Below are 23473 nucleotides of genomic sequence, written 5' to 3'. Positions count from 1 at the left end.
TCACCAGCACCCGGCCGCCTCTCAGCATCATCCTATGCCTGTCCACCTCCTCCTTGGGAACACCCCTCTTCTCCTGGCTCTCTGAGGGTTCCCGCCTTCCTTCCCATCTCTGACATTTCTTTCCTTAGTCTCCTCTGGTCACTGCGCCCCCCGGAATCCTTACTCCACAGGCTCTCCTGAGGCAATTTTGTCCACACCAGTGGTTGCTTTACTTCTGATCAGATACCTCATCAGATGAACACTTTTGAGCGTGAATCCCCCTGAAATGTATATCCGTTTAGAAGCATGCAGTACTGCTCCAAAGTATCAGGTACGCGGTCAAACAACAAAAAGAATGGACGCTAAGGATGAGATTAACTGGAAACAGAAATCTGAATCATATCTTTCCCCACTCGGCTCTCCGGAGCCCTGGCATGACTGACCTTGCTCATGCGCCTCCACCCTTCTCCCCACACCTGGCGAACGGGTAGGCGGGAGGCCTTTCCCACTCTCCTCGCGCCTCAGGAAGAGCCAATCTCTGCCTCCTTCTGCTGCTCTGTTCCTGCTTCCCTCACCTACAGCTGCTGCATTGTGAATCTTTGAGCGCTCTGAGATCAGTAAGCTCCCTGGTGGTGCAAAACATTTGCTAATCTATTGACCTAAAGGTTGGCAGTTCGAACCCACCCAGCAGCACCACAAAAGAAAGGCCTGGCAATCTGCTCCTGTAAAGACTGCAGCCAACAAAACTCTATAAAGTAGTTCTACTCTGTAACACATGGGGTCGCCATGGGTCAGAAGGGACTTGACAGCGCTGGGTCTGAGTTTTTAGTTTTTTGGTTTTGAGGTCAGTAATCTTTTCACGTATCCTCCGTACTCTGCATAGCACTGAACCTATCGGTGACAGCAAATGTTTGCAAAATGAATACATGAACAGATCAGCATATCGGGCAGCATTTAAACTATTTAAGAACACAGATTATTTCAATCATTTTAGAAACACCCAGGTATATACGAATATACATGTACACACAAAGATACACCTGGGTGTTTCTAAAATGATAGGGTCTCTACGAGTCGGTATCGACTCGATGGCAACAGGTTTTTTATACAAATAATTACACAATAAACTATCCTCATTTATTCACAACTCTGGACAGCAGCACTGTGGATAGTCTACCAATATTAACCTGTTTAAACTCTCTTTGCAAACAGTCTGTGCAAAAACAAAACCAAAAACAGAAAAGTCTTCCCTCAGACTAAACACACCTTCTCCCAAACTAAACTAAATCACGTTGTTTTTAGTGACTTCAGAATCATTCTACTCGGTTGTGAAGATGCTTTGTTAAATTTATTGCATGTCTTAATATTTACAATATTTACAAATTCCTTACTCCTGCAAGGAATATTGTCTATAGCTTAAAAAGGTTGGTTACCAAGCTTTTCTTATTTCTGTTAAATATATAGGAAAAAATGATAAATTACACGCCATGTTAAAATTATATAGTTTTAGTTTATTTTTACAATTTTGAAGCTTTAGACTTTATGTTCCTATAGTCTTTTCACTTTATAATGAACCCAAAGTTGAATTTTAGGAAATAAGATAATTCTCTCTCTCGCAAAATGAAGAACAATGAGAAACCGTATTGACCGACGTTCATATCAACCCTTTCCAGAAGGGATTCAGGTGTCGGACAGGAACACGTAAAAAAACAACAAAGCAACATAAACAGAAACGGGGGATAAGAAAAGGGGGGAATGATGTCAAGCAGTGAGCGAGTGCCTCGCACCTTCTAAACCAGAAGCCAGCCGTGGCCGCGCTCAGCACCTGCTGGTGTTCGCTAGGAGGACGAGAGCCTCGAGCTGCCCCCACCCTGCTGGGGAAGGACCAGCTTCCCTGTCCCCTGGAAACCCGGGGCCACCTGCCCAGGACGAGGTGAGGACCTGGGCTCAGAGAAGCCCGTGGGGACACGTTCTGTACTTTGGGCCCCTACAGTGTGCCTGGATGTGCCGTAACTGTTTTCCTCTGTCCGTCCTCTGCTTCCCTCTCACCAGAGCCACCTCTAGTCCTCACTCTGTCCTCAGTTTACCCTTCTCTGCACTAGCCGCCTTCCACCTGGACGCGGATCTCCTCCACAGATACATGCCACACGTGCCAGCGTTCTGGGGGTCAGTCCCTCCCCGACGTGCTCACCTCTGGTCGTGGGACAAGTCCATGGCTCTGATGCCAGCGTCACATCCGGGGTAGATGTACAGCTGCTTGAAGTCACAGGCCTGCCAGACCTCCACCACGCCATTGTCCCCGCCCGTCACCAGGTTCTGCCCGTCGCTGCTCAAGAGGATGGCCTTCAGGAGAGGACAGAAAGCCAACCACATCCCTCGGGGTTTCCCAAGCGGCCAGAGCACCCTCCTCAGGAGCACCCTCCTCAGAAGCACCCCGTACAGTTCCTTATGGACTCTTTCTCACACGTTTCCTCACAGCTGGTCTACTCCCAGCGACTGGCCACATTGCTACAATGCAACCCGCAGAATTCCCAAGCTGGAATGCATCAAGGCTCTTACAGGTGCAAAGGATCTTATTAAAACCAAATTAAGCTAAAAATAATTGACGTCCCAAAGAGAATATTATCCACCTAATCCAAGAGTAACTTGAGAATTAAGTAACATGATGTTTTGTTAAGTCCTGAATATTATTAATGCTGAGGCTTTTTGAGCAAATAGAAGCATATTTCAAAATAGCTTTTAATAATGATGGACCGGCAATTATAATTCACGCGGGAATGAAGGGCAATTGAGTATGTTTCATTTCTGTCTAGGGTTCTAAAGACAAGGTTCTTTGACAACAAACTGACTTTTCATGTTGTGAGGTCACTGGGCTGAAACAATGATTTGTAAAAGGAGTTAAAACCAATCTCCTTAAGGGACTGACCACTATCACCTCTAAACTGTAATTCACTGAGTTAATTACTTAGATCAGATGAACTTTAGGTTCATTCAAAGTATCAATCTACATGAATTTATATGCGTTTTTTGCATATGTATTTTTGTTGTGGTAAATATATATGTAAGAAAACTTTGACATTTCAACCATCTTCACATGTAAAGTTCAGTGGCATTAATTACGTTGATCATGTTGCTCAACTAACACCTTATCCATTCCCAAATTATACCATCACCCTTAACAGAAGCTCAGCATCCCCCAGGCCCTGCGTCCTCCTTCCTCCCTCCCTTGCCTGGTAGCCACTGGGAAACGCCGGTCTCTGTACACTTGCCTATACTAGATATTTCACTGAAGTGGGGCCATACCTATCTGTCCACTTGTGAGTGACTTCTTCCACTCAACATAATGTTTTCAAGGTTCACCCGTTCTGTGGCACGTATGAGGCCGTCCTTCTCTTTCTGGCTGAGCAGTATTCCATTGTATGCATGTACCACATTGTTTGGAACATATGTGCTTTTTAAGCCAGTACACATTTATCGGGATACTGGAGGAATTCTACCATAAATCACTTGATGTAAAACAGCTAAATCTTTAACCGCTTGGTTGCAGCCCCTATTTAGCACTGGACATGCAGATTTACCCGTGTGGAATCACTGATCTCCATTTGAGCCAGAAGCTTCCCGTTAATGCTGAAGTTATTGAAGCGGCCTCGCTCGTAGTATATGATACAGTGGCCTTCACTGGAGACAGAGATCAGACGTGGGAACAAGCAGTTTTCCGGTCCTTCAAGCGCTCTCAGCAAGTCTCCAGTGATGGTGTGGACAAGGCAGGGGCCTTCTGCAGGAGGGGGTGACAGAGCGACGAGAAATCACATCTCAGCTCTCACAAACCCACAAACCTTACCTGTGTGCACTCTCAGACTACTGAAGGAAGACAGGAAAGAAGAGGTTTGCCAGCCAGTCCCCAGCACTGATGTTCTGCTTAAACAGCACCCGCTCAGAGCACCTGGCAACACACACGCCAGACTGCTGATCTGGGTAAGAAAGCGGTCTCCTCCTTCAGCAGAAAACATTGGTCACAGAAGAACACAGTTCCCAGATTAGGTGACGATAAACGACTACAAACCCCAGAAATCTTCTCTCACTGTGTTTTTTAGAAAATCTTCTTGTAAGGTTTGGGCGAATTATCAAACGAGTTGTCAGTTAACACTGGGCCACATAAACACACTACTGTTAATACATAACGAGTTCTACCCGTTTTTCACTCTGTACATAAAATGTGAAAGGCAAAAACAAGAAAATTAACCAGCTAATTTAGAATACAGAACCCCTTTTTGTTTTTTAAAGACATGAACGGTGCAGGAGGAATGCAAGAGTAGTGTGAGACTGACTTCTTTTGTACCAATTACCTTTTGTTTCCTTGTAGTGATATTCATAAAGCAAACAATTACTAGTCAAAAATAATAGATTAAATTATTTAAAAATTTATTTAGAATTTAAATATTTTAAAAAATCGTATTTAGAAAAATAGGTTAATACAATTTAGTATTACATGGTAAAAAAGAAACAGGATAAATTTACATTTTCTTTTTTCGGTCAATTGATTTTAATAGACAAGACAAGTGATATTATAAACCAAACCCAAACCTGTTGCCACCGAGTGGACTCTGACTCACAGCGGCCCTACAGGGCAGAGGAGAACTGTCCCACAGGGTTTCCAAGGAGCGGCTGGTGGTTTTGAACTGTTGACCTTTCGGTTAGCAGCCGAGCTTTTAATTTCTGTAAGTGGTGATACTACAGGTGATTTTTTTTTCTTTTTCTGTATTACCTATAATGCACATTTATTACCTCAGTCATCAGGAAAAAAAATTAGGTATTTTACATTGTGATATTATATAGCTATACCGAATTTTTTTCCCTGAAGACTGAGGTGATCGATGCGCATTATAGGAAATACAGAAAAAAAGGAATCACCTGTAGTATCACCACTTACAGAAAATTAATTTTTCCCCTATGCCTGCGTCTTTTAGTTTGCTTTTCTTTTTGTTTTAGATTTACAGATAGAATAACATTATTTTGTTGCCTTTCTTTTTTTTTTTTAGTTAAAAGACACTGGAAGTCCCCCTGTGTCCGTCTTTGGTTACGTATTCTTAGATACTAAGACAAAAAACCACAGTCCCTGCCTTCAGACACTGTGCGGGTTCTCCCTAAAGCAGCCAGAACGAGCTCTTAAAACCCAAATCTAATCACCATCCCTTTGCTCGCAGCACTTCAGTGTCTCCCGCTGTACTCACCCTGAAATGAGAACTGCAAAGCCTGTGAGGGGCCCCGCAGCGCCCTCAGCTCTCACGGCTCTGCCTTCACCACGCTCCCGCCCAGCTCCTCTCCTGCTCTGCCCTCACCACACTCCCCCACACTGGTTACCCTTCCCTTTCCACTGGGCCATTCCGCCCCTTCCTGCCTCACACCTCCCTGCGGAGAAGTGGTTCTTGTTGGATGCTGTCAAGTCGGTTCCAACTTATAGTGACCCCATTTGACAAAGTAGAACTGCTCCATAGGGGTTCCTAGGCTGTGATCTTTATGGGAGCAGACTGCCAGACCTATCTCCCGTGGAGCGGCTGGGTGGGTTTGAACTGCCAACCTTTTGGTTAGCAGCTGAGTGTCTAACTGTTGTACCACCAGGGCTCCTTACAGAGAACTGATATCTGACCCAAATCAAAACCCAGGTTTCCTGACTCTTCTCGAAACTAAGCTTCATCCACAAAGAGTCAGAAGAAGCTTAGGAGTCCAGTTTCCTTTCCCACCAGCCTCTACACAGCCCCCATCCCAGGAAAAGGAAGGGGCTCATGGAGACGGATCACAGTCCTACCTACTGAGCAACCCCACTGCATCATGGGTATTTTCTGCTTGTCTTTTAAGATGTTATTTTTAATGTCTGCATCAGATGGATGTACTGCAATTTAATTTACCGGGGTTCTGGCCAGAACGACTACAAAATACCACATAAAATTTTATACATATTTCCTGTTAGTTACTAGTAAATTCTAATGATAAAACGGAACAGCTGCAAAGAACCTAGGGATTGCATTTGTCTATGGAGAGCCTTCTAAGAGAAGGAATTACAAATCATGGTTAGCTCGAGAGAGAAATGTACGTTTCCCCCCCAATTTTATTTATTTTGTTGATGTTGTTGAGAATACACCAATGCAACAGTCTCTACATGTACAATTCAGTGACATTGATTATATTCGTCGAGTTGTACAACCATTCCCACCCTCCTTTTCTGAGTTGTTCCTTCCCCATTAACATAAACTTGCTGTCTCCTAAGCTTCCCATCTCACGTTCTGAGTAGCTGTTGTCAATTTGACTCTGCATAGATAGTTCTTAAGAGAGCACAATGCTCAAGGCAGACATTTTTTACTAGCTAAGTTAGACTGTGGTTTGGTTTTAAGATGACTCCAGGGGATAATTTTGGTTTAAGGTTTAAAGATTATCTCAGGGCAATAGTTTCAGAGGTTCATCCAGCCTCCATGGCTCCAGAAAGTCTAAAATCCATGAGAATTTGAAATTGTGTTCTGCATTTTCCTCCTTTTGATCAAGATTCTTCTATGGAATCTTTGATCAAAATATTCAGTAATGGTAGCCAGGCACCATCCAGTTCTTCTGGTCTCATGTTAAAGGGGGCAGTTGTTCACGGAGGCAATTAGCCACACATTCCATTTCCTCCTCCTATTCCTGACTTCTGCCTCTGTTGCTACAGGTGAATAGAGATCAATCGTTGTACCTTAATGGTACATTTTTTAAAGATCTAAAATGAAAGAAATGAATTCTGACCTTTAGCACCACTGATGACGAGTCCCAGTTCTGCACAGACAGAAACACAGACAACTTCGTGGTCATGACCCGTGAGGACTGCTCTTGGCGCAGGGTAGTCACCTATAAAAAAACAGCAGCATCAAGTCACTACAAACCAGTGCCACCACTGAATCAAACATTGTAAATAACAGTCGTCAATATCCTTTAAGGACATCTGCTAGCTGCGTGACTATTGTTGCTCACGTCTGGGCCTGTTTCCTCATCCACAAGATGGAGATCACAACAGCACCAAGTAGGTAAGCTCTTTAGACGACTGGGTAGGTTAACGGAGGTGATGCTCCTAGAGCATTCTGACAGTGCTGATGGCCATTCTTTGCCTTATTATTGCTTTGGGACAGACGTCGAGGCTGCCAAGACGTTTACAGGCGTTATCTCATGTAATTATGACCACGTTCCTATGAGGTAGGTACTGTCATTATCCCTACTTTATAGCCAGAAACCCAAAGCTCTGCGAGGTTATTCAACTTGCCTATGTTCATATAAGTGTTGGAATTGAACCCCCCAAAAGCCCAAACCAAATCCATTGCCATCGAATTGATTCAGACCCATAGCGACCCTATAGGACAGAGTAGAACTGCCCCATAGGGTCTCCAAAGCTGCAGTCTACAGAAGCAGACTGCCACATCTTTCTCCAGCAGAGTGACTGGTGGGTTCAAACCACCGAGCTTTTGGCTAGCAGCCAAGTCCTTAACAACTTTGCCACCAGGGCTCCTCAAATTGAACTCAGAGCTACCTAATTCTGAAATTTATGCTCTTACTCATTTTACGGTGTTACCAAAAAATCTCCAAAACAAAATAAAACAAAACAAAAAGGCTGTTGTGGGGAGAGAGTAATAAAGGAAAGAAGTTATGATTATCTTAATTTTCCACTTCATAAGCGCAGACCTAGCTAAGAGTCCAGCTGCATGACATTCTGTGGCAAGAATGGGATCAAGCGGGTGCCTTGTCAGTGACAGGGACTGGCTCAGAATGGGAGCAGGAAGGTATAAGGCCCTCTGTGGAGCTGCTCAGAATCCATTGAGCAGCCGTGGTCTTCCCAGGCGTGCCACTGGAGAGCCTAAGCAATGCCCTGACAACCGTGAGAAGAAACACAGGTGCAAGACACAGCCGGGATCAAAACCTGTATGAGGACAGGAAAAATCAGGGCGCTCGCTGAGCAAGCTGCAAAGCAGTGTGAAAACAGTCAGCAAAGTTGAGAGCTGTTTGGAGACGTCATTGTGGGTGGAAATGCAGGATTTCTCAGAGCCTTGGGGTGCAGAAGTGTGGGAGAAGGAACAAGAGAAGTCAGGGAGGAGTCTGGAAGGTAAGTGGCGTGGGCAACTTGGGCTTCGAGAGTGGCTCCTCTGATAGACTGGATACAATGTCAGTCTCGGCCTACGGGGGGGCCCCGTGAGAGACCCGAAAGGCTCTGCTGAAGGCCAGGCAGTCAGAAAGAAGGACACGGAACATTCATTAACAATATAATTTGGACCTGGGTCACTCAACTAGAGTCAGTAAATATTTACTGAGTGTCTTTTAATGCCCACTATTTCCATTTGGTTCTTCTTTTTAATACTTGTTCATGTCTGTCTTACCTTCCCTATATGCTCCCATTTCTCTTTAAATATTTTAAACAATTATAGCAGAGTCGTATTATATGACATCTGTTTATCCTGAATGTATGATTTCACCGAGTCTACAATATCGACTTTACACAGCAAAGAGCAAGTATCGTCTATAAATCCGCCTTCGTGTCATCTGTATCTCATTATTTCATTTTAAAGTGTCGGTTTCATTAATTGTTACTTTTCTGCCTTGAGAGGGGCACAGGCTGTAACTTGTCCTTGAAATTGCACCTCTCGGAAGCCTTGAATTTTTTCTTCTAGAGTGGTGTTTCTCAAAGTGGGATCTACGTACCCTGGGAGCAATGGATATTTTCTTGAAGATGAGAAAGTTCTATGAAAAATTTTAAATTTTAATTTTGATGGTACTCTAATTTTTTTTTAACCAATGATAAAGATTCAAAACTCTCCTTGCTGTCAAAATCTGTGTTTTGCTAATTCTTTGCTATGGAAATTTAAAAATCAAGATGAGCTGATTAAGTCAGCGTTTCTTGAACTAGGTCCAGGAGCTACATTCCTAGGAACCCCTCTTTAAAAGGGGTGAGTGTATTACTCAAGTGTGAGGGATGCTGTTGTAGACACATTTTTTTCCTCCAAGTTCACAAGTTCAAGTTGTCAGCCTCCACACAGCTTTGTTTTTAGAATTTTCTTTCTTTAAAAACACAAATTACATAAAAAAATTTTTTAGCATACACGTTAAAATTAAAAGAATAAATAAAATTAATTCCCTTGCCCTCACGACCCAGCTTAAGAAATCTAGAACACTACCAGTGTCTTTACTGTCCCTTCTCTTACATCTTGGAGAACACTTACTATGTCTTACTTGTAAAACTCCGCACTTCTCTTTTCTGTGTGTTCCGCTGCCCCTGGCACAGGCTGTTCAGTTGGCGGCCTTTCCATTGCAGGGCCGAGTTCCGTGCAGGCTGGCCTTCTTCCCCCCTCACATGCCGGGAGGGCTGACACATCCCGCCATCTTGTCTCTCAGAGAACCACCCTGGACCCTTCCCGTCTGGGCTCTGCTCTTTTCCCACAGCTGTCTCCTGGGATAGGAGATCTGGTGGCGCAGTGGTTGAAGTGTCTGGCTGCTAACCAAAAGGTCAGTGGTTCAAATCCGAATCCACCAGCTGCTCCCGGGAGAAAACTGTGGCAGTTTGCTTCCATAAAAATTACAGCCTAGGAAACCCTATGGGGCAGTTCTACTCTGTCCTACAGGGTCGCTATGAGTTGGAATCACCTCGAAGGTAGTGGGTTTTTTGGCTTCCTGGGCTGAAATCCCCTGGGTCTCAGGTTGTGGAGGGAGGGGTGGAGCAGAGTGAACATTCGCAGGTTTGCAGATTCTCTTGCCTCCAGGAGCCTCCTGACGGGTCAACATTTGTCCTGTTGTGTGCCCTGGAGATTCACAGTGACCCCATGACAAACTGGACCGCTCCACAGGGTTTCCTAGGCTGTCATCTTTAAGGGAGCTGATAGCCAGGTCTGGGGGGTTCTAACTAGTGGCCTTTTGGTTAGCAGCTGATAGCTTAACCATTTGTTCTACCAGACAACAAACAGCCCCAGGTAAACTGGGGGCCAAAAGTGCATGACTGAGATGCTTTCCCAGCAAGACCTCCAACGTTCTCTCCCTCTGGTCTGCCACATCCGCCTCAAGACTCAACCTTCCGCTGCTTCCGCGGGTTTCTGTTTCGTGTGAGCGTTCTCAGACCCGTCAGCTTCTAGCCTGTGTGTAAACGTCTCTTAGGTGGAGTGGGGGAGAAGCCAGCAGCCCACGTTAGCTCATCATCTGCTTCTAAATCTCTCTATGTTGCTAGAACCTGTTTTGAGCATCGGTCGAGTAACCGTTCATACATCTTGGCAGTTCTGAATCTGTCTGAAACATAGGTGTATCATTACAGAACAGTACTTCAACATTCCCTGGGTCCCCTCGTGAGAAGAAGAGTAAGTATTGCTAACATTTTATGTGTAACATCATCCTTAATTTTTCTAAGTGGTTATTTGGTCTTGGATTGGCATACTGAAAAACCCTGAAATTATACATTTGATAAAATTTATTTCAAGTAAAACCCAAATTAAAGAGTTTTCAGAAACCTTTACCTTATGTGCTACAGGAAAAAGAAATCTAGTTCTACTGCAGAGAATCCTAAGAAAAACGGGCAAAAATATTAACAATACTCCTTATGTGTACAACAAGGAGCTCTGGTGGCACAATGGTTAAACGCTCGGCTGCTAACTGAAAGGTCAGTGGTTGGAACCCACCAGCTGCTCTGAAGGAGGAAGACGTGGCAGTCTGCTTCTGTAAAGACTGCAGCCTAGAAAACCCTATGGGGCAGTTCTGCTCTGTCCCACAGAGTCACTATGACTCAGAATCAACTCCACGGCCGTGGGTTTGGTTTTTGGTTTTTGTGTACAATGTAAAAATGAATGTTTTCCATTATGAAATCATTTTTTCTAAAACCTCTATCTGATTTAGGGAGTGTAAGATGTTTTATTTTGTATTACAATTTCTCCAGATCTCCTGCATAAACTGTGGAACTGTTCGGGGTGATGTTTAGTGCTTTCCCTGTCTGAGCTGGAGAAGAGAAAACACAATACCCCTCGGGGCTGTCTGAGTTGGGGAGCCTGCAGCAGGGGAAGCACATGGCCTAGATTTTACTTCATTGCCTGACAGACGTTGCACACCCCAGCAATCACTCAGAACCTTGGGACTATTCTGTCACTGTCACATCATACTTGATGGATGTGGGGCCAGTCAAAGGGCCGGAGCAGAGGGGGTGCAGGTGAGCCACTCCCCTGGGCCCCTCGTCCCCTCCTCATCCCCGTGCCCCTCTTCCCCTCCTCACCCCCGTGCCCCTCACCCCTGCGCCCCTTGTTCCCTCCTCACCCCCATACCCCTCACCCCCGTGCCCCTCGTTCCCTTGCTGACAAGCTTGCTACCTGATGAAATCACTATGAAAGATGAAGAACAAACTTCTCCAAGGTTGAGATTCTATATGGGCCAGCAACTGGAAACTCCAGCATAAAAGGCTTGTAATACACAGATGCCTTCTCATTTTTATCAACAGTCATTTCAATATTTTCAAAATGGACGATGAAGAAAATACATAAGTATGGCGTGTTGCTCCTCATGTAGAACTGACCCGGAGCTCTTCAGTGAGAAGGTCTACGGGTTTCTGAGAAACGAACAGTCAAGGCCCCCCGTGGTGTGCATTGTTTTAATCCTTCTTGGGCCTCCTCACGCGCAGGGGCTGGTCCTCCTGACGGAGGACCTGACAGAGACCTGGGCTCATCGGTACGGGCCTTCTGAGGGCAGAGGGTCCACCCTCAGTGACATGGCCTGCAGATGCACCTACCATCTTTCAGCACTGAAGAAAATCCAATCACTACAGAAGAGATCTCCATTAGTGTTTATACTTATGAAAAAATGGGATGGATTTTTTACTGAAAATTCCAGAAAAGAGATTCAACCCAAAGGTGCAGTAGTTCCATTACCACTCTGACTTCAAGATTAATTTAACAATGTCATTTAGACATGTGCAAGGGTAGCTCAGAGCAGCAGTGTCAGCCAGGGGCCCTCATCCAGTCTCTGTCACCAGCACATGCGGGGTGGCCGCAGAGCTGGGATGCAGGTACCAACCGTGCCCCGGGCCCACCGTTTCTACAGGTCACAGGGGAACCCGCATCAAAACGTGTCGTGGGTTGGAGTGTGTCAGATCTACCCATGCCACGGTTTTGTTCTGTGACGTACTCGTAGAGCGCTCAGAGATGAAGAGCAGGCAGGTATGCACCCGTGTCCACTCGCCCAAAGTTCTGCTGAGCCTGCCCGCCTTCTCTGAGCACTGTGGGTTGGAGGCATCTCTCCCTGTAAGTCCGGAATCTGGATCGAGATCATCCGCATCACATTCTACCATCATCTATGACAAACAACCCTACAGCTCAATCCAGCTGCCTTTCCCTAGGAGTTAGGGGTCTCCATGGTGCCCAGAGACCCCGCTGTGATCTGAAGCTCCGGGATGGGGCCATATTAGTCACTCCCTGGTTTTCTGTGCTGCTTCTGACCCAGGCCAGAGACGCAGTACCGTAAATGGGAAAGAAGCAGAGCCTGAACCGCAAGCCAGCCTCTTCTCGGTCACATGCTCTATAAGGTCTCCTAATGCCAGGCTGAGGGAGAGCAGGGGCTGAGGGTCTCTTGCTGAGCAGGTCTGGAGAGGGGCTGTACACTGCACATTTGTCCTGTAGCCCTCAGAAAGCCTGGGAGACAAGAATCACTACCCACGTAACTATGCTTCCTCTGACAATCATCACAAAGACGGCTTAACATTAAGTTAACCAAAACCAAGCCAAACCCATGGCCGTCGAGTCAATTCTGACTCATAGCAACCCTACAGGACAGAGTAAACTGCCCCGTAGGGTTTCCAAGGCTGTGATCTTTATGGAAGCAGGCTGCCACGTCTTTCTCCCGCTAACATTAACTAAACCCTGGAAAAGACTCGTTGGTCTCAGAAGCAAGGCAAACCCATCTGATACGTATGCATATGTGTATATGAGCAATTCCTTGTCCATGCTTGCACCTCTGTGACGCGCTGGCTAGTGGTGGTTACAGACCAGCACGGAGACAGTCCTTTTCAAAGAAGACTGGGCACAAAGACAGGCAGGCGACTTGGCAGATGTGCAGTGACAGGTTGTAGCTGGCAGGAGGGTCAGTGTCCCGGCTGCCTGCACACAATGGGCGTTCAGAGAAGGAGGTATGCACAGCTGGAGTCCCCCTGCAAGCGGCTCCTGCTTCATCCTCTGCATAATGCCTGTACCTGAGCTAACAGACCTGTTTTTAGAAAGTAGGGCAGGAAAGCATAATAACTGTGCCTTACACATGCTACTCAGTGAGGAGGTGTAGACTTGATTTGAAAAGACAAACAGGAAATCCTTTCAAAGCTTCATCATGCTATGATTGTAAACCTTTCATGTGTTATGTATCAAGCGTTCTACAGACCACCCTGTCTACTCACGTGTAAACATTACAATCACAAAGTTCACAAGCAGACTGGGTTTGGAGCCGAGATCCCAGTGTATGTCAAGTGCCCACTGAAGAGACACAACGCTAGCCAGGCCTCATGTGACTATCTTTTGGAAGCTACAGCACGTCATGAGAAAAGTCAAGTCCTAAGATCAATGGAATTTTGGACTCTAGGGATCCAGTAGGAGCAGCGTTGATCCTTTCAAAGCACACACAGGCAGAGACGACTTGTGATATATTGCCCAGAGAGGCCCCAGAGGATCCGCGGCCAAGTCCGAGAGACCCACCTGACAGACAGTGAGCTCTTAGTACAGGGTGCCTGCCTGGCGCCCCTCCTTTCACGCGGGAGGCTGCACCCAATTAGAGTGTGCAAATTAATTTTTATCACTTCCAAATTAGTTTCGGAATTTGTGTAAAAGTCTGCCTCTGATGACAGCATCTGTCCTTCACATCTCCGCAATTCTGTTATCTAGTTAGAGACCAGCTCAAAACCTCCAAGATCATTTCCTACGTTCAAAGTCACACATTTGAAAGAGTAACAAGGAACAGAGGCATTAGGGAATATATTAATAAAACAAATATAAATTGACTGTAACCTGGGCCGGGTAGCTTTTGCTTATTTCTTCTAGGGTCTGAGACTCCCTTTACAATAATCTGTTTACAAACTTTCATTGTCATTTTGGCCAATTCATTAAAGCTGCAGAGACGATTAGAAAAGTCTATTCCAGATTTCTGAGACGGCTAAATTAGTGACAACAATCTACCCAACACAATGAAACCACCGACTCTTCCGGTACCCACCGACAAATCTACAAGCATTGCTTCTTTATTCTCCGTGACACTAATGCCCATTAGAAATAACGACAGTGCAAAAGAAACAGACATATTAAAGCCACTTGGATTTACCTTGGGAAAATGTCAGTGATGTGCACATAAGGTTAATAAACAGATCGTATCAGTTCATGACGCTGTCACTGATGAACAAGTCTGATTCTGGCACACAGAGAAATTCAGTGTAGGTACCAAGACCGATCCCTGAACTACAACAGCTACTGGGATGTTATGTTTCACGCCAGGATTTCCCCGGCCAGCGCTGGTTAACAGACACAACCTTCAAAACCGAAGGGCATTTGGGTCACACACTTTCATACGAGTTTAGACATAACGAGCTTTTTGGTGTTGGGGAGCAATGCACTATGAGATGGAAAACACATACAGCCCGATTCTCTGATCTGTGAAATGGCAGCTAGAGTAGATTAAACTAGAACAGAAAAAAATTCCTCTCTTTTGTATTGTGAGTTTTCTGACGGCAAGGACTATGTCTTTGGGTCACTGACGTGGCAGTTGATCAGTTTCTGTTGTAACTGCCTTAAAAAGAGTGTACTGGCCGGTACGTGTGGCTGCCCTGGCCACGCACACACACACTACCAGGCTGGCTGTCTGAGCAGACACAGAGTCGTGAATCAGTCAGGTCAATCAAATACTAAGTACTCAAATACTAAATCTGAGTTTTGTTTTGTTTTTTAAATATTGTGACTGTTCACATGGTAAAAAGCTGAAACTAGTTTTTACATAAACATTAATTTGTACCCAAGATGGAAAGCTAGGCATTTTATGGATGCTTAAAGTATTTATGATACTGGATATTACCTGAGAGCAATTCATGAGTCAGGTACTAAAAGCACTCAGTGTACTGAGCACGCCCATGCAGGTCATTATAACATAGATTCTTGTAAAGTCCACAGACTCAGGGACTGGGACTACCCAGCATGCCAGCTGCTAGGAGAGCCAGGCACACAGTCGGCACTCAGTACAGGCACACAGTCGGCACCCGACAGAGGCACACAGAAGCATTCAACCCGTATTTGTGGCTTGATTAATACTTTGGTTTATTCTAAAACAGCATTTTATCTAAAGAGCATTGTGCCCAGAGAAAGTGCCCAATAAAATCTCGAAAGGGTAGATTTTATGGAGTTGGTTCAGGTTTATAGCAATGATAGCAGTTTTTGGACCCCCTCCAAAATTCCTATAAAACGGAGGCAATACTGCAAAATATGCATTGATAACATTGTCATTATTTCTAAAGGATAATCTTGTCCTTATTTAAAGCTTAAATAAAATACAGCATTTAACAAAAGTAACATTTGCAATTTTGTTATTAAATAGAGATTAGTAGGAACATTTTGTATTTACATAACTCCTGTTGTAAGGAATTTTAAATGCTCTAGACATTACTATATTTAACTTTTCTTGCTAATGGATGGAACAAGCTACAATCAATAATCAATCATCTTTTGATTTAAAAGATCATTAAAAAAGTGTTCGGCTGATAACTGAAAGGTCAGTGATTCGAACCCACCAGCCGTTCCGTGGAAGAAATATGTGGCAGTCTGTTTCTGTAAAGATTACAGCAATGGAAACCCTGTGGGGCAATTCTACTCTGTCCTATGGGGTCTTTATGAGTCAGAACTGACTTAGTGGCAATGGGTTTTTGGTTTTAATCTTTACGGGAGCAGATCACCAGGTCTTTCTCCCCCAGAGCCACTGGGTGGGTTCGAACTGCTGATCTTCTGGTTAGCAGCCGACCACTTAACGAGCGCACCACCAGGGTTCCTCCCTAACATAATTACTATATATTAACGTTCTTCTTTTGGATTCTCTACCTCAGAGAGGCACACTATATAAAACACCTTGTCTCTGCTACAGGTAGCACTTTTAAGGAATCAATCCATTTTTGGAAAGATCATTTGAATCATTTCTAAGCTTCACCTTGAAGATGCTGCTAATTGGATTTAAAGCTTTATTCTGTTTATTTTTTAAATTTTTCTATCTAATACTTCTAATTTTTATCAATGTATATGAAAGATACTACACAGACCTACTAATTAATTAAAAGTTTTCTAAGAAATGCTACTTTGCTATGGAAGCACAGAAAATTTGGAAATATGTGACGATACATTTAGATGAAATGTTTGTGATAACGTGCCACGCTTGAGAATAATAAAGCCATCACTGGTAGATTGAATGTTCTACAGAATTTTTATGCAAATAGCACGCTGTCTACGTTTGTTTGACAACCGTGCCCTCCGTCCCCTGGAGATATTATTATGCTATTATTTTTACAGCACTATGTAAAAAAAAAACTGGCATAGTGGCACTTATGAAAATACCTCAGGAGGGAGCGTGAGATTGGCAAAGAAACATAGAAGGCGCACGTTATTTGGGTAAAAATGCAGTATGTATACAAACATACACTAGAGTCCTGTTAAAAATGAAGTTTTTGTTTAAATGACATGGTTAAAGAAAGAGTAAGTGAGGTTAATGCATTAATATTTAGAGTATGATGTTCATTAATAATGTAGATTTGGTAGCTAACTATTTGGATTGGTTGGCAATCAAGTAACACTGAGTATTTTTTTCCTCAATTCAATACCGTATCTTAGTTCACAATTTAGAGTAAAGAATTAAGTGTATAATACACACTCTTTCTTTCGTTCAATTTTTACACCAAGAGACATATACTTTCTGACATACTTTGAGTTTCTGCATTCACTGTTCTGGCTATGGGCAACAAGAATGAGACCCTGCTTAACCTCAGAGAGGTCAAGTTCCCACCATCTTCTTAAACACACATACAGTAAAACTCGTGAAAACTGGAACCTGTGTAAGGTGGAAACCTGTCAGAGAAGGAAACTCAAATATTTTCCACTAAAATGAGTGAAAGGTGGAACGTTTTCGAGACTTAGAAAAACAAGGCAGGCCAGTTGAATTTCAGCTCTCACAGGTTTTACTGTATATATATTTCTATATTCTCTGCTGTGACGGAATCTTTGCTCCTATTTATGCAGTGTTCCTGTGAAAACTATAAAGTTGGGTGAGGGATTGGACATTTCATTTCCCATCCCCAGCTCTCTCGCAGGCAGGAACGGACCAGACTGCAGAGGGGTGCGCACAGCCGTCTCCAGTCACGCTGCGGGAACGCGGTATCCTGCAGACTTCTCATCTACCCGTCCAACATGTCGGTTGCAGAGACACAGAGACCTGGGAAATCCTCAGCTCTGTTGTGTCGTAAGTATTTCCAAAACCCGTGTGTTGGTTGATTTTGGAATGCTGTTTTAGCGTGACCCATGCAGGAATTACAATTAGAATAAGCCAGGTGCAGATACTTGCCATTATGAACACTTTATAGAAACTATTCTGTATTTTACAGGCAGTACCTGCATCTGAACTGCTGAAAGCTTGGTAATTAAACCAGTAATTATTTCTAGGCAATCTCTCAGCTGGTTCTTCACGCTGTACAGTACAGTGTGCCAGGAACCAGACGCTGCAGATTAGATGAGAGAAATCTCGACCTCCTTCAGAACAGCTCCAAGGGGCAGGGATTGCTCTTATGTGAACAAAAGGCTCCATGGAAAAAGTCAGTTTGAAAAACTTCGGGTTAAACAAATGTTAAACAAGCTTTTTTGTGTAAGGCTCTTAGAGCTTAGAGAGTTAGAGCTTAGAGTGTTTCCCCATTTATTTATTTACTTTTGTAACCAGGGAGTCCCCTCTCTTCCCCACAGGATCTCCTGAGGGAGTGCGGGTGGATAGAAAGCAGCTAGGAACCAACCCAAGCAAGGAAACTTGTTCAGCGTGCAGCCCCAATGCCTAATGTGAAGGGCGGGGTACTCAGGAATTGTTAAATGAATACACAGGCATTTGTGTACTCCGTGGTGGGAAGCAGGCAGTGCCCTGACTGAGGCACCAACGAGACCCGTGGAAGCGCAGAGACACAGGTGACAATTCAGCTGAGAGAAATCACACGAGGCTTAATGAACTCTGAATGACATTTCTGAGGGACGGGGATGTCTGGAGATTGGGCAAGGGCAGTGTGAGGGGGCCCGGGAGGGTTAGAACAGTTGTCCCTTTTTACACTTTGAACACAGCTACATTCCAATAAAGATGTTGCCACTGAAGCTTTCAGTATTATAAAATCCTTAATACTCCCCAGGAAAAACTATTTGAAAAAAATAAAAACGGCAAAATATATTTACGCAAATGTATAGTGTGTTTGTAGAGGGTCACTGAAAAAGAGCAAGCCCCTCAAGGAGATGGATGACGCAGTGGCTGCAACAACGGGCTCAAGCGTAACAACGACTGTGAGGACGGCGCAGGGCCGGGTAACGTTTCCTTCTGTCGTACACGCGGTTGCCGTGAGTCAGAGCCGACCTGACGGCGCCTCGCAACATCAATAACACAACCTGGTAGGACAATTCCAGACAGACACTCACTGCTGTTGGGGTTGTCTCCAATGATGTGATGGCGCCCACTCCAGTACCAGAGAAGCAGGGTGGCGTCTCGAGACCCGGACACGATGTAGCAGTCCCCACCGATGTAGGACTCAGACCTGGCCAAGCACGTGACCACATCCCAGTGGCCAAAGACAATCTGGGTTAATTTCCCTGGAATACAGAAGTGGCAGGTTTACTTCAAGGACTGGTTTTCTTTCAACGGTAATAAGTGTAACATTATTTTACTAGATTCACCAACTTATAGGGTAACACAAATCTAGCTACAGATACTTTCTTGCATTGCCTCTAAAAACTGATACAAGGAGTCAACAATTACTCTACAGCAAAGATGAGAATGTAAGGGGGCAGGGAAACTAGATTAATGGAAATGGAACAAATAGAGCAGAAACGATGAGAACGCTCACACACTGTGAAGAACGGAACCAATGTCACTGAACAACTTGCACAGGAATTGTTGAGTGGGAACCTCAACTGCTGTGTAAACCTTCACTGAAAACACTGAAAACACAATAAAATACTATGTAAAAAATCTGATACAAGGATGTCACTTGGAATTTTAAAGGATCTTACAAACTAACACAATCATGAATTTTTTTCTTCAGGGCCTGGGACTGATGAACCAAACGGAGGTCTAATGTCTTTGATTTGAATTGAATTTGGGAAGATGCCATGACGCCCTTTGTCCGATGAGCTGAGGGCTCAAGCCAAGGTTCAGAATGGATGGAGCTACCATTAGTTAACAAGCTTACAGGGCGGACATTTAATCTGAATCTCGGCCCCTCAGGTTGACAAATGATGAACATGTGCACACTATTAGGTACAGGTTCGTATCGAGCTTTAGGTGTGACTACAGTCACTCTGGCGCCCTGGTGGTGCAATGGTTAAGAACTTGGCTGCTAACCAAAAGGTCTGCAGTTTGAATCTACTAGCTGCTCCTTGGAAACCCTACGGGGGCAGTTCTACTCCGTCCTGTAGGGTTGCTATGAGCCGGAACCGACTCAACCGCACATAACAACAACGACGGTCACTTTTAAGAGAATAGGTGTTTCATAATTACGGTTACCTGTCTCTGTAGAATAAACTCTGAAGCTCTTGTCCCAGAATCCACATATAAGAACATAGCGATTATCTGCTGTAACCACAAAACAGTGCGCGTTGATTTGTATGCTCTGATCAACCAGGTCTGTGATCTGCCGCTTGTTCACACCAGAGTTATTGGCTAAAAATAAGTAGAAAAAAGGAGCTTAAAGGAAGGTTCCACCAGTATCACTGAGCATTTTATAGAAGGAAAAGGATACATTTATGCTTCATTTATCTATAAACAGGCTTTTAAGACTATATGATTCTTCAGATTTTAACATTTCCCCTTGAGGAATATTTTTTTAGTACTAGTGATTATTTCTGAATCATATTACATATTTAAAAATCATGCCAGAAATTGAAGTTCTTCCTCCACCCAAAAAGAAAAACAGTATGAGGAGTTCATGACAATGGATTTAAAACATAATACAAATATTTAAATGCATTTACTTCTACAGATGTTTATACGCACAAGCTCTTTAGTATCCGAGAACAACCAAATAGGAATAAATACCGTATGAAGAACGCTGTCTAAGGAAAACATTTCTTACTATTTGCCCCAATCTGTCATTGCCTGATGGCATTTACAATTCATGTACAGAGAGGAGAGATTCCAGTGGGGGGTGTTGTTTTTATGTGGGCAGCCCCACAGGGAGCTTTAGGTCAGCAGCTTTAGAGACCTGGATTGTCAACAGACAGAAGGCCTTCCAGAATGGGCTGGCAGGGGAGGAGATGGGAGACGGATTGGGTAGGAAGGAGACAGGCTGAGGATCAGCCTGTAGCCCTGGGACTGACTCTGATTTCCCAGGTGCCTGTCTTCATGCCAGCCTGCCCCTTCCTCTACTCTGTCCTCCCAGGCTAACTCCCTGGGCTGAATTCTTAAACAGAAACCCTGATCCCCGGTACGCAGATGCGGGAGAGTATCATCTCACTCTGACACCATTTCCATCCAAGTGCTACCACCTGTAGATGCCTACCAACCCCTAAAAATAATTACTAGAGAAGGCAAACAGTGAAGAAATCACACCAAAGAAAAGGTAGCAAGGAAAGAGAAAAAGAAAAGGTCCCGGGTCACTCAACAACCACAGAATCACCCTTCAATAATCAGAATGTAAATATTAATTTTCCAGGGTCACACACTAGCTATATAAGTAAGACATTGTCCGTGTCTGTCTGACAGAGGAATAGGTAGACTATATCTAAAAACATGCCTGATCCTAACCTTACATTCTCCCAAAAATATTTGATACAATTTTGTGTAGGGGTATAAGTACTAACTTAAATGGCTCTATCTAATCTCATTTCTGTGTCCACACAAAGGGTGAATTAATCTAATAAAACACCATATGTTTGTATACGGCTTAATAATTTTCCATAGCATTTTCAGTTATTTTTTCTAGCTTAATTCTCTAGATAATCCCATGAAATAGGTACAATAAGCATCACTATAAACCATCTCGAAGACCTTAAATGAAGACTAGAAAGACTCTGGAGCTTGCTCAGGATCATGATGGCTAACAAATGTCTGAGTGAGTTTTGTGTCCAGTAAAATATTCTGAATATCTGCTGCAAAGAGTCACAGGTCATGAGTTTGCAATTCACATGAAACCTTTAATTTAAAAAGATGTTTTAGGCCTACTGAAGGGAGGCTTCGAGAAAAGATGTTCTTCAGTATTAGTTTCACAAACGAAGACATTTGATGGGTCACGTTCCCTTATCTTTAACAATCTCTTTGAATCCTTATATTTTAAATAATATAGAATTGTTCAAGAATATTTTAGGCTGAAAGGGAGGACAGTTTGGAATTCTCTGCCTTGCTTAGAACAACCAACTTAAATGATCCCCTAAAATACCACGAAAGTCCCACAGATAATTGCTTTCATACCAGCAAGTTCTTAGATAACATATAATGATTTGCACAGTTCCTGGAGGGTAATCTGATGCTACTTGCACGTTAATTTTATGGCAGAAAAAATATTCAAGTCTCTTTTGTGAAGAATAACCACATATGAACCTGTGGACGGTCAAAATCCATGAAGTACGTGTTTCTGCTGTTAACGTACCTATTAATGGGTCCATTTCAATGGGCAGGTGATGGGCTTGATCCAAGGAGTATCCTGGGGCTCCTCTGAGGCCTGAGGACACAGGAGGAGAAAAGCTCCGTGAAATTCCCAGAGAGGCGGAAATTCCCTATCAGCGGTGCTTTACAAAGACTGCACAAAATGCGTATTTGCTTAAAAATTTTTTGGGTAAATTATTCTAAGAATGATTCAGTCATACTACATGTCTTTGTAGACAGCTTTAAAACAAATCTTCATAATGGGGACTTCTGGCTTCCACTTAAGATGCAGAAAGCTGGGAAGAGTGCTGGTCCCACTGTGACAACCCCAAAGAGCCGGACGAAAGAAAAGATCCTATCGTCTGTGGACCCAGCAGAGAGCTAGGCCATTACTGGGCAAACAATTGGGCTGAAACCTAAGGAGAGGCTGCGGTGGGACAGGGTGTGAGCAGGGGCTCCCCTGGGGCAGAGCTGAGGGGAGACGGGCCAAGGGGGCCTTGTCTCCACTGATTATCAATAAAATGAAGGATAAAACTGGGCCACACCTGTAACCGTCCCCTCAGCAGAAGCTGCTTCAGAGGATTAATGGTTAGGGCTTGGCTGAGTTCGTCAGTCAGGATTTTTCCTGAATGTGATTATATAATATACATAATACTTTTGAACCATTTTAAGGAAAAATGTAGTCTTTTACAGTTTTCTTTCAACGCAACAGAGTTCTAAAGGCTGAGTCTCCTGTGAATAAGAAAAATCGTAACTTTTCTTACGATGTTTGCTGGCTGCACACTTCTGGTTGAATGGAAGCCGTTCTACCTCAGGCCGATAACATCATCAGTAACAACAAACAGGTACGTTTAGAAACTCTTGGCAGATAAAGCTATGGCGTAAATCACTGCATTTTTCCGAGCTCTTAGAAGTCAGTAGGCAGGAAGATTCAGGTTAATCTGCCGTGACGTATCTGTTCAGTCCTGGCTACAGGGGGTGTCCAGGAGGGCTTCCAGCCAGATCTTAAGTGATGAACTGGACCATCTAAATCATCCGGTCGCGTCCTATCTGCCCTGGTTAAATAAGTATCACTATGTCTAAGCTTCTGCAGCAGCTCTGTATCACCTCAAGATGTACTGCCTGGAACATTCAGGAATGCGTTTTGGGAACACACCTGTGAAATCACGGAACAACTTAGATGTTGCCTTTGCTTGAAGGCTCTAAGCTGCACGAGGGTGGAGACGAAGTGTGCCTTGTTTGCTGCTATATTCCCTCTGCTCAGCGCTGTTTGACGCTGCGTAGCCAGTCAAATATTTGCTAAATAAATTAATGATGTGGAAGAAAGAGGCATTTGGAACCATCGTTAGGGAAAATCCAGGTTCTTCCAACTCACTTTGGTACGTTGTTAATTGCTGTTGAATCGACTCTGACCCATGGCGACCCCACGTGCGCAGAGTAGAACTGCTCTGTAGGGTTTTCAAGGCTGTGACCTTTCGGAAGCAGATCGCCAGGCCTGTCTTTCAAGGAGCCTCTGAGGGGGGTTTGAACTGCCAATTTTTCGATTAGTAGTAGAGCTCTTAACAATCTGCGTCACCAAGGACTCCCACTTTGGTTTAATACGGCCGGTGGGACAGGTGGAGTGGGAGACGAGGACCTGGAT

At 44.1% G+C, this 23473-nt stretch overlaps 1 protein-coding gene across 1 annotated transcript in view; it reads right to left on the bottom strand.

Moving 5' to 3' along the window:
- Positions 1-23473, bottom strand: part of NBEA (neurobeachin) — a 685423-nt gene that overhangs the window by 551 nt on the left and 661399 nt on the right. Inside the window, exons 50-55 of the mRNA XM_023740363.1 lie at positions 21836-21907; positions 19756-19911; positions 18672-18842; positions 6751-6852; positions 3558-3754; positions 2171-2322 (exon numbers count right to left, since the gene is read on the bottom strand). Of these exons, the coding sequence (XP_023596131.1) occupies positions 2171-2322; positions 3558-3754; positions 6751-6852; positions 18672-18842; positions 19756-19911; positions 21836-21907 (850 nt within the window). The remainder of the gene's footprint in view (positions 1-2170; positions 2323-3557; positions 3755-6750; positions 6853-18671; positions 18843-19755; positions 19912-21835; positions 21908-23473) is intronic.

The sequence above is a fragment of the Trichechus manatus genome, unplaced genomic scaffold (assembly GCF_000243295.1).
Source record: "Trichechus manatus latirostris isolate Lorelei unplaced genomic scaffold, TriManLat1.0 scaffold00153, whole genome shotgun sequence".
Classification (NCBI taxonomy): Eukaryota; Metazoa; Chordata; class Mammalia; order Sirenia; family Trichechidae; genus Trichechus; species Trichechus manatus.
The sequence above is the reverse complement of the archived record's forward strand: the minus strand, read 5'-3'. Positions and strand labels throughout refer to the sequence as shown.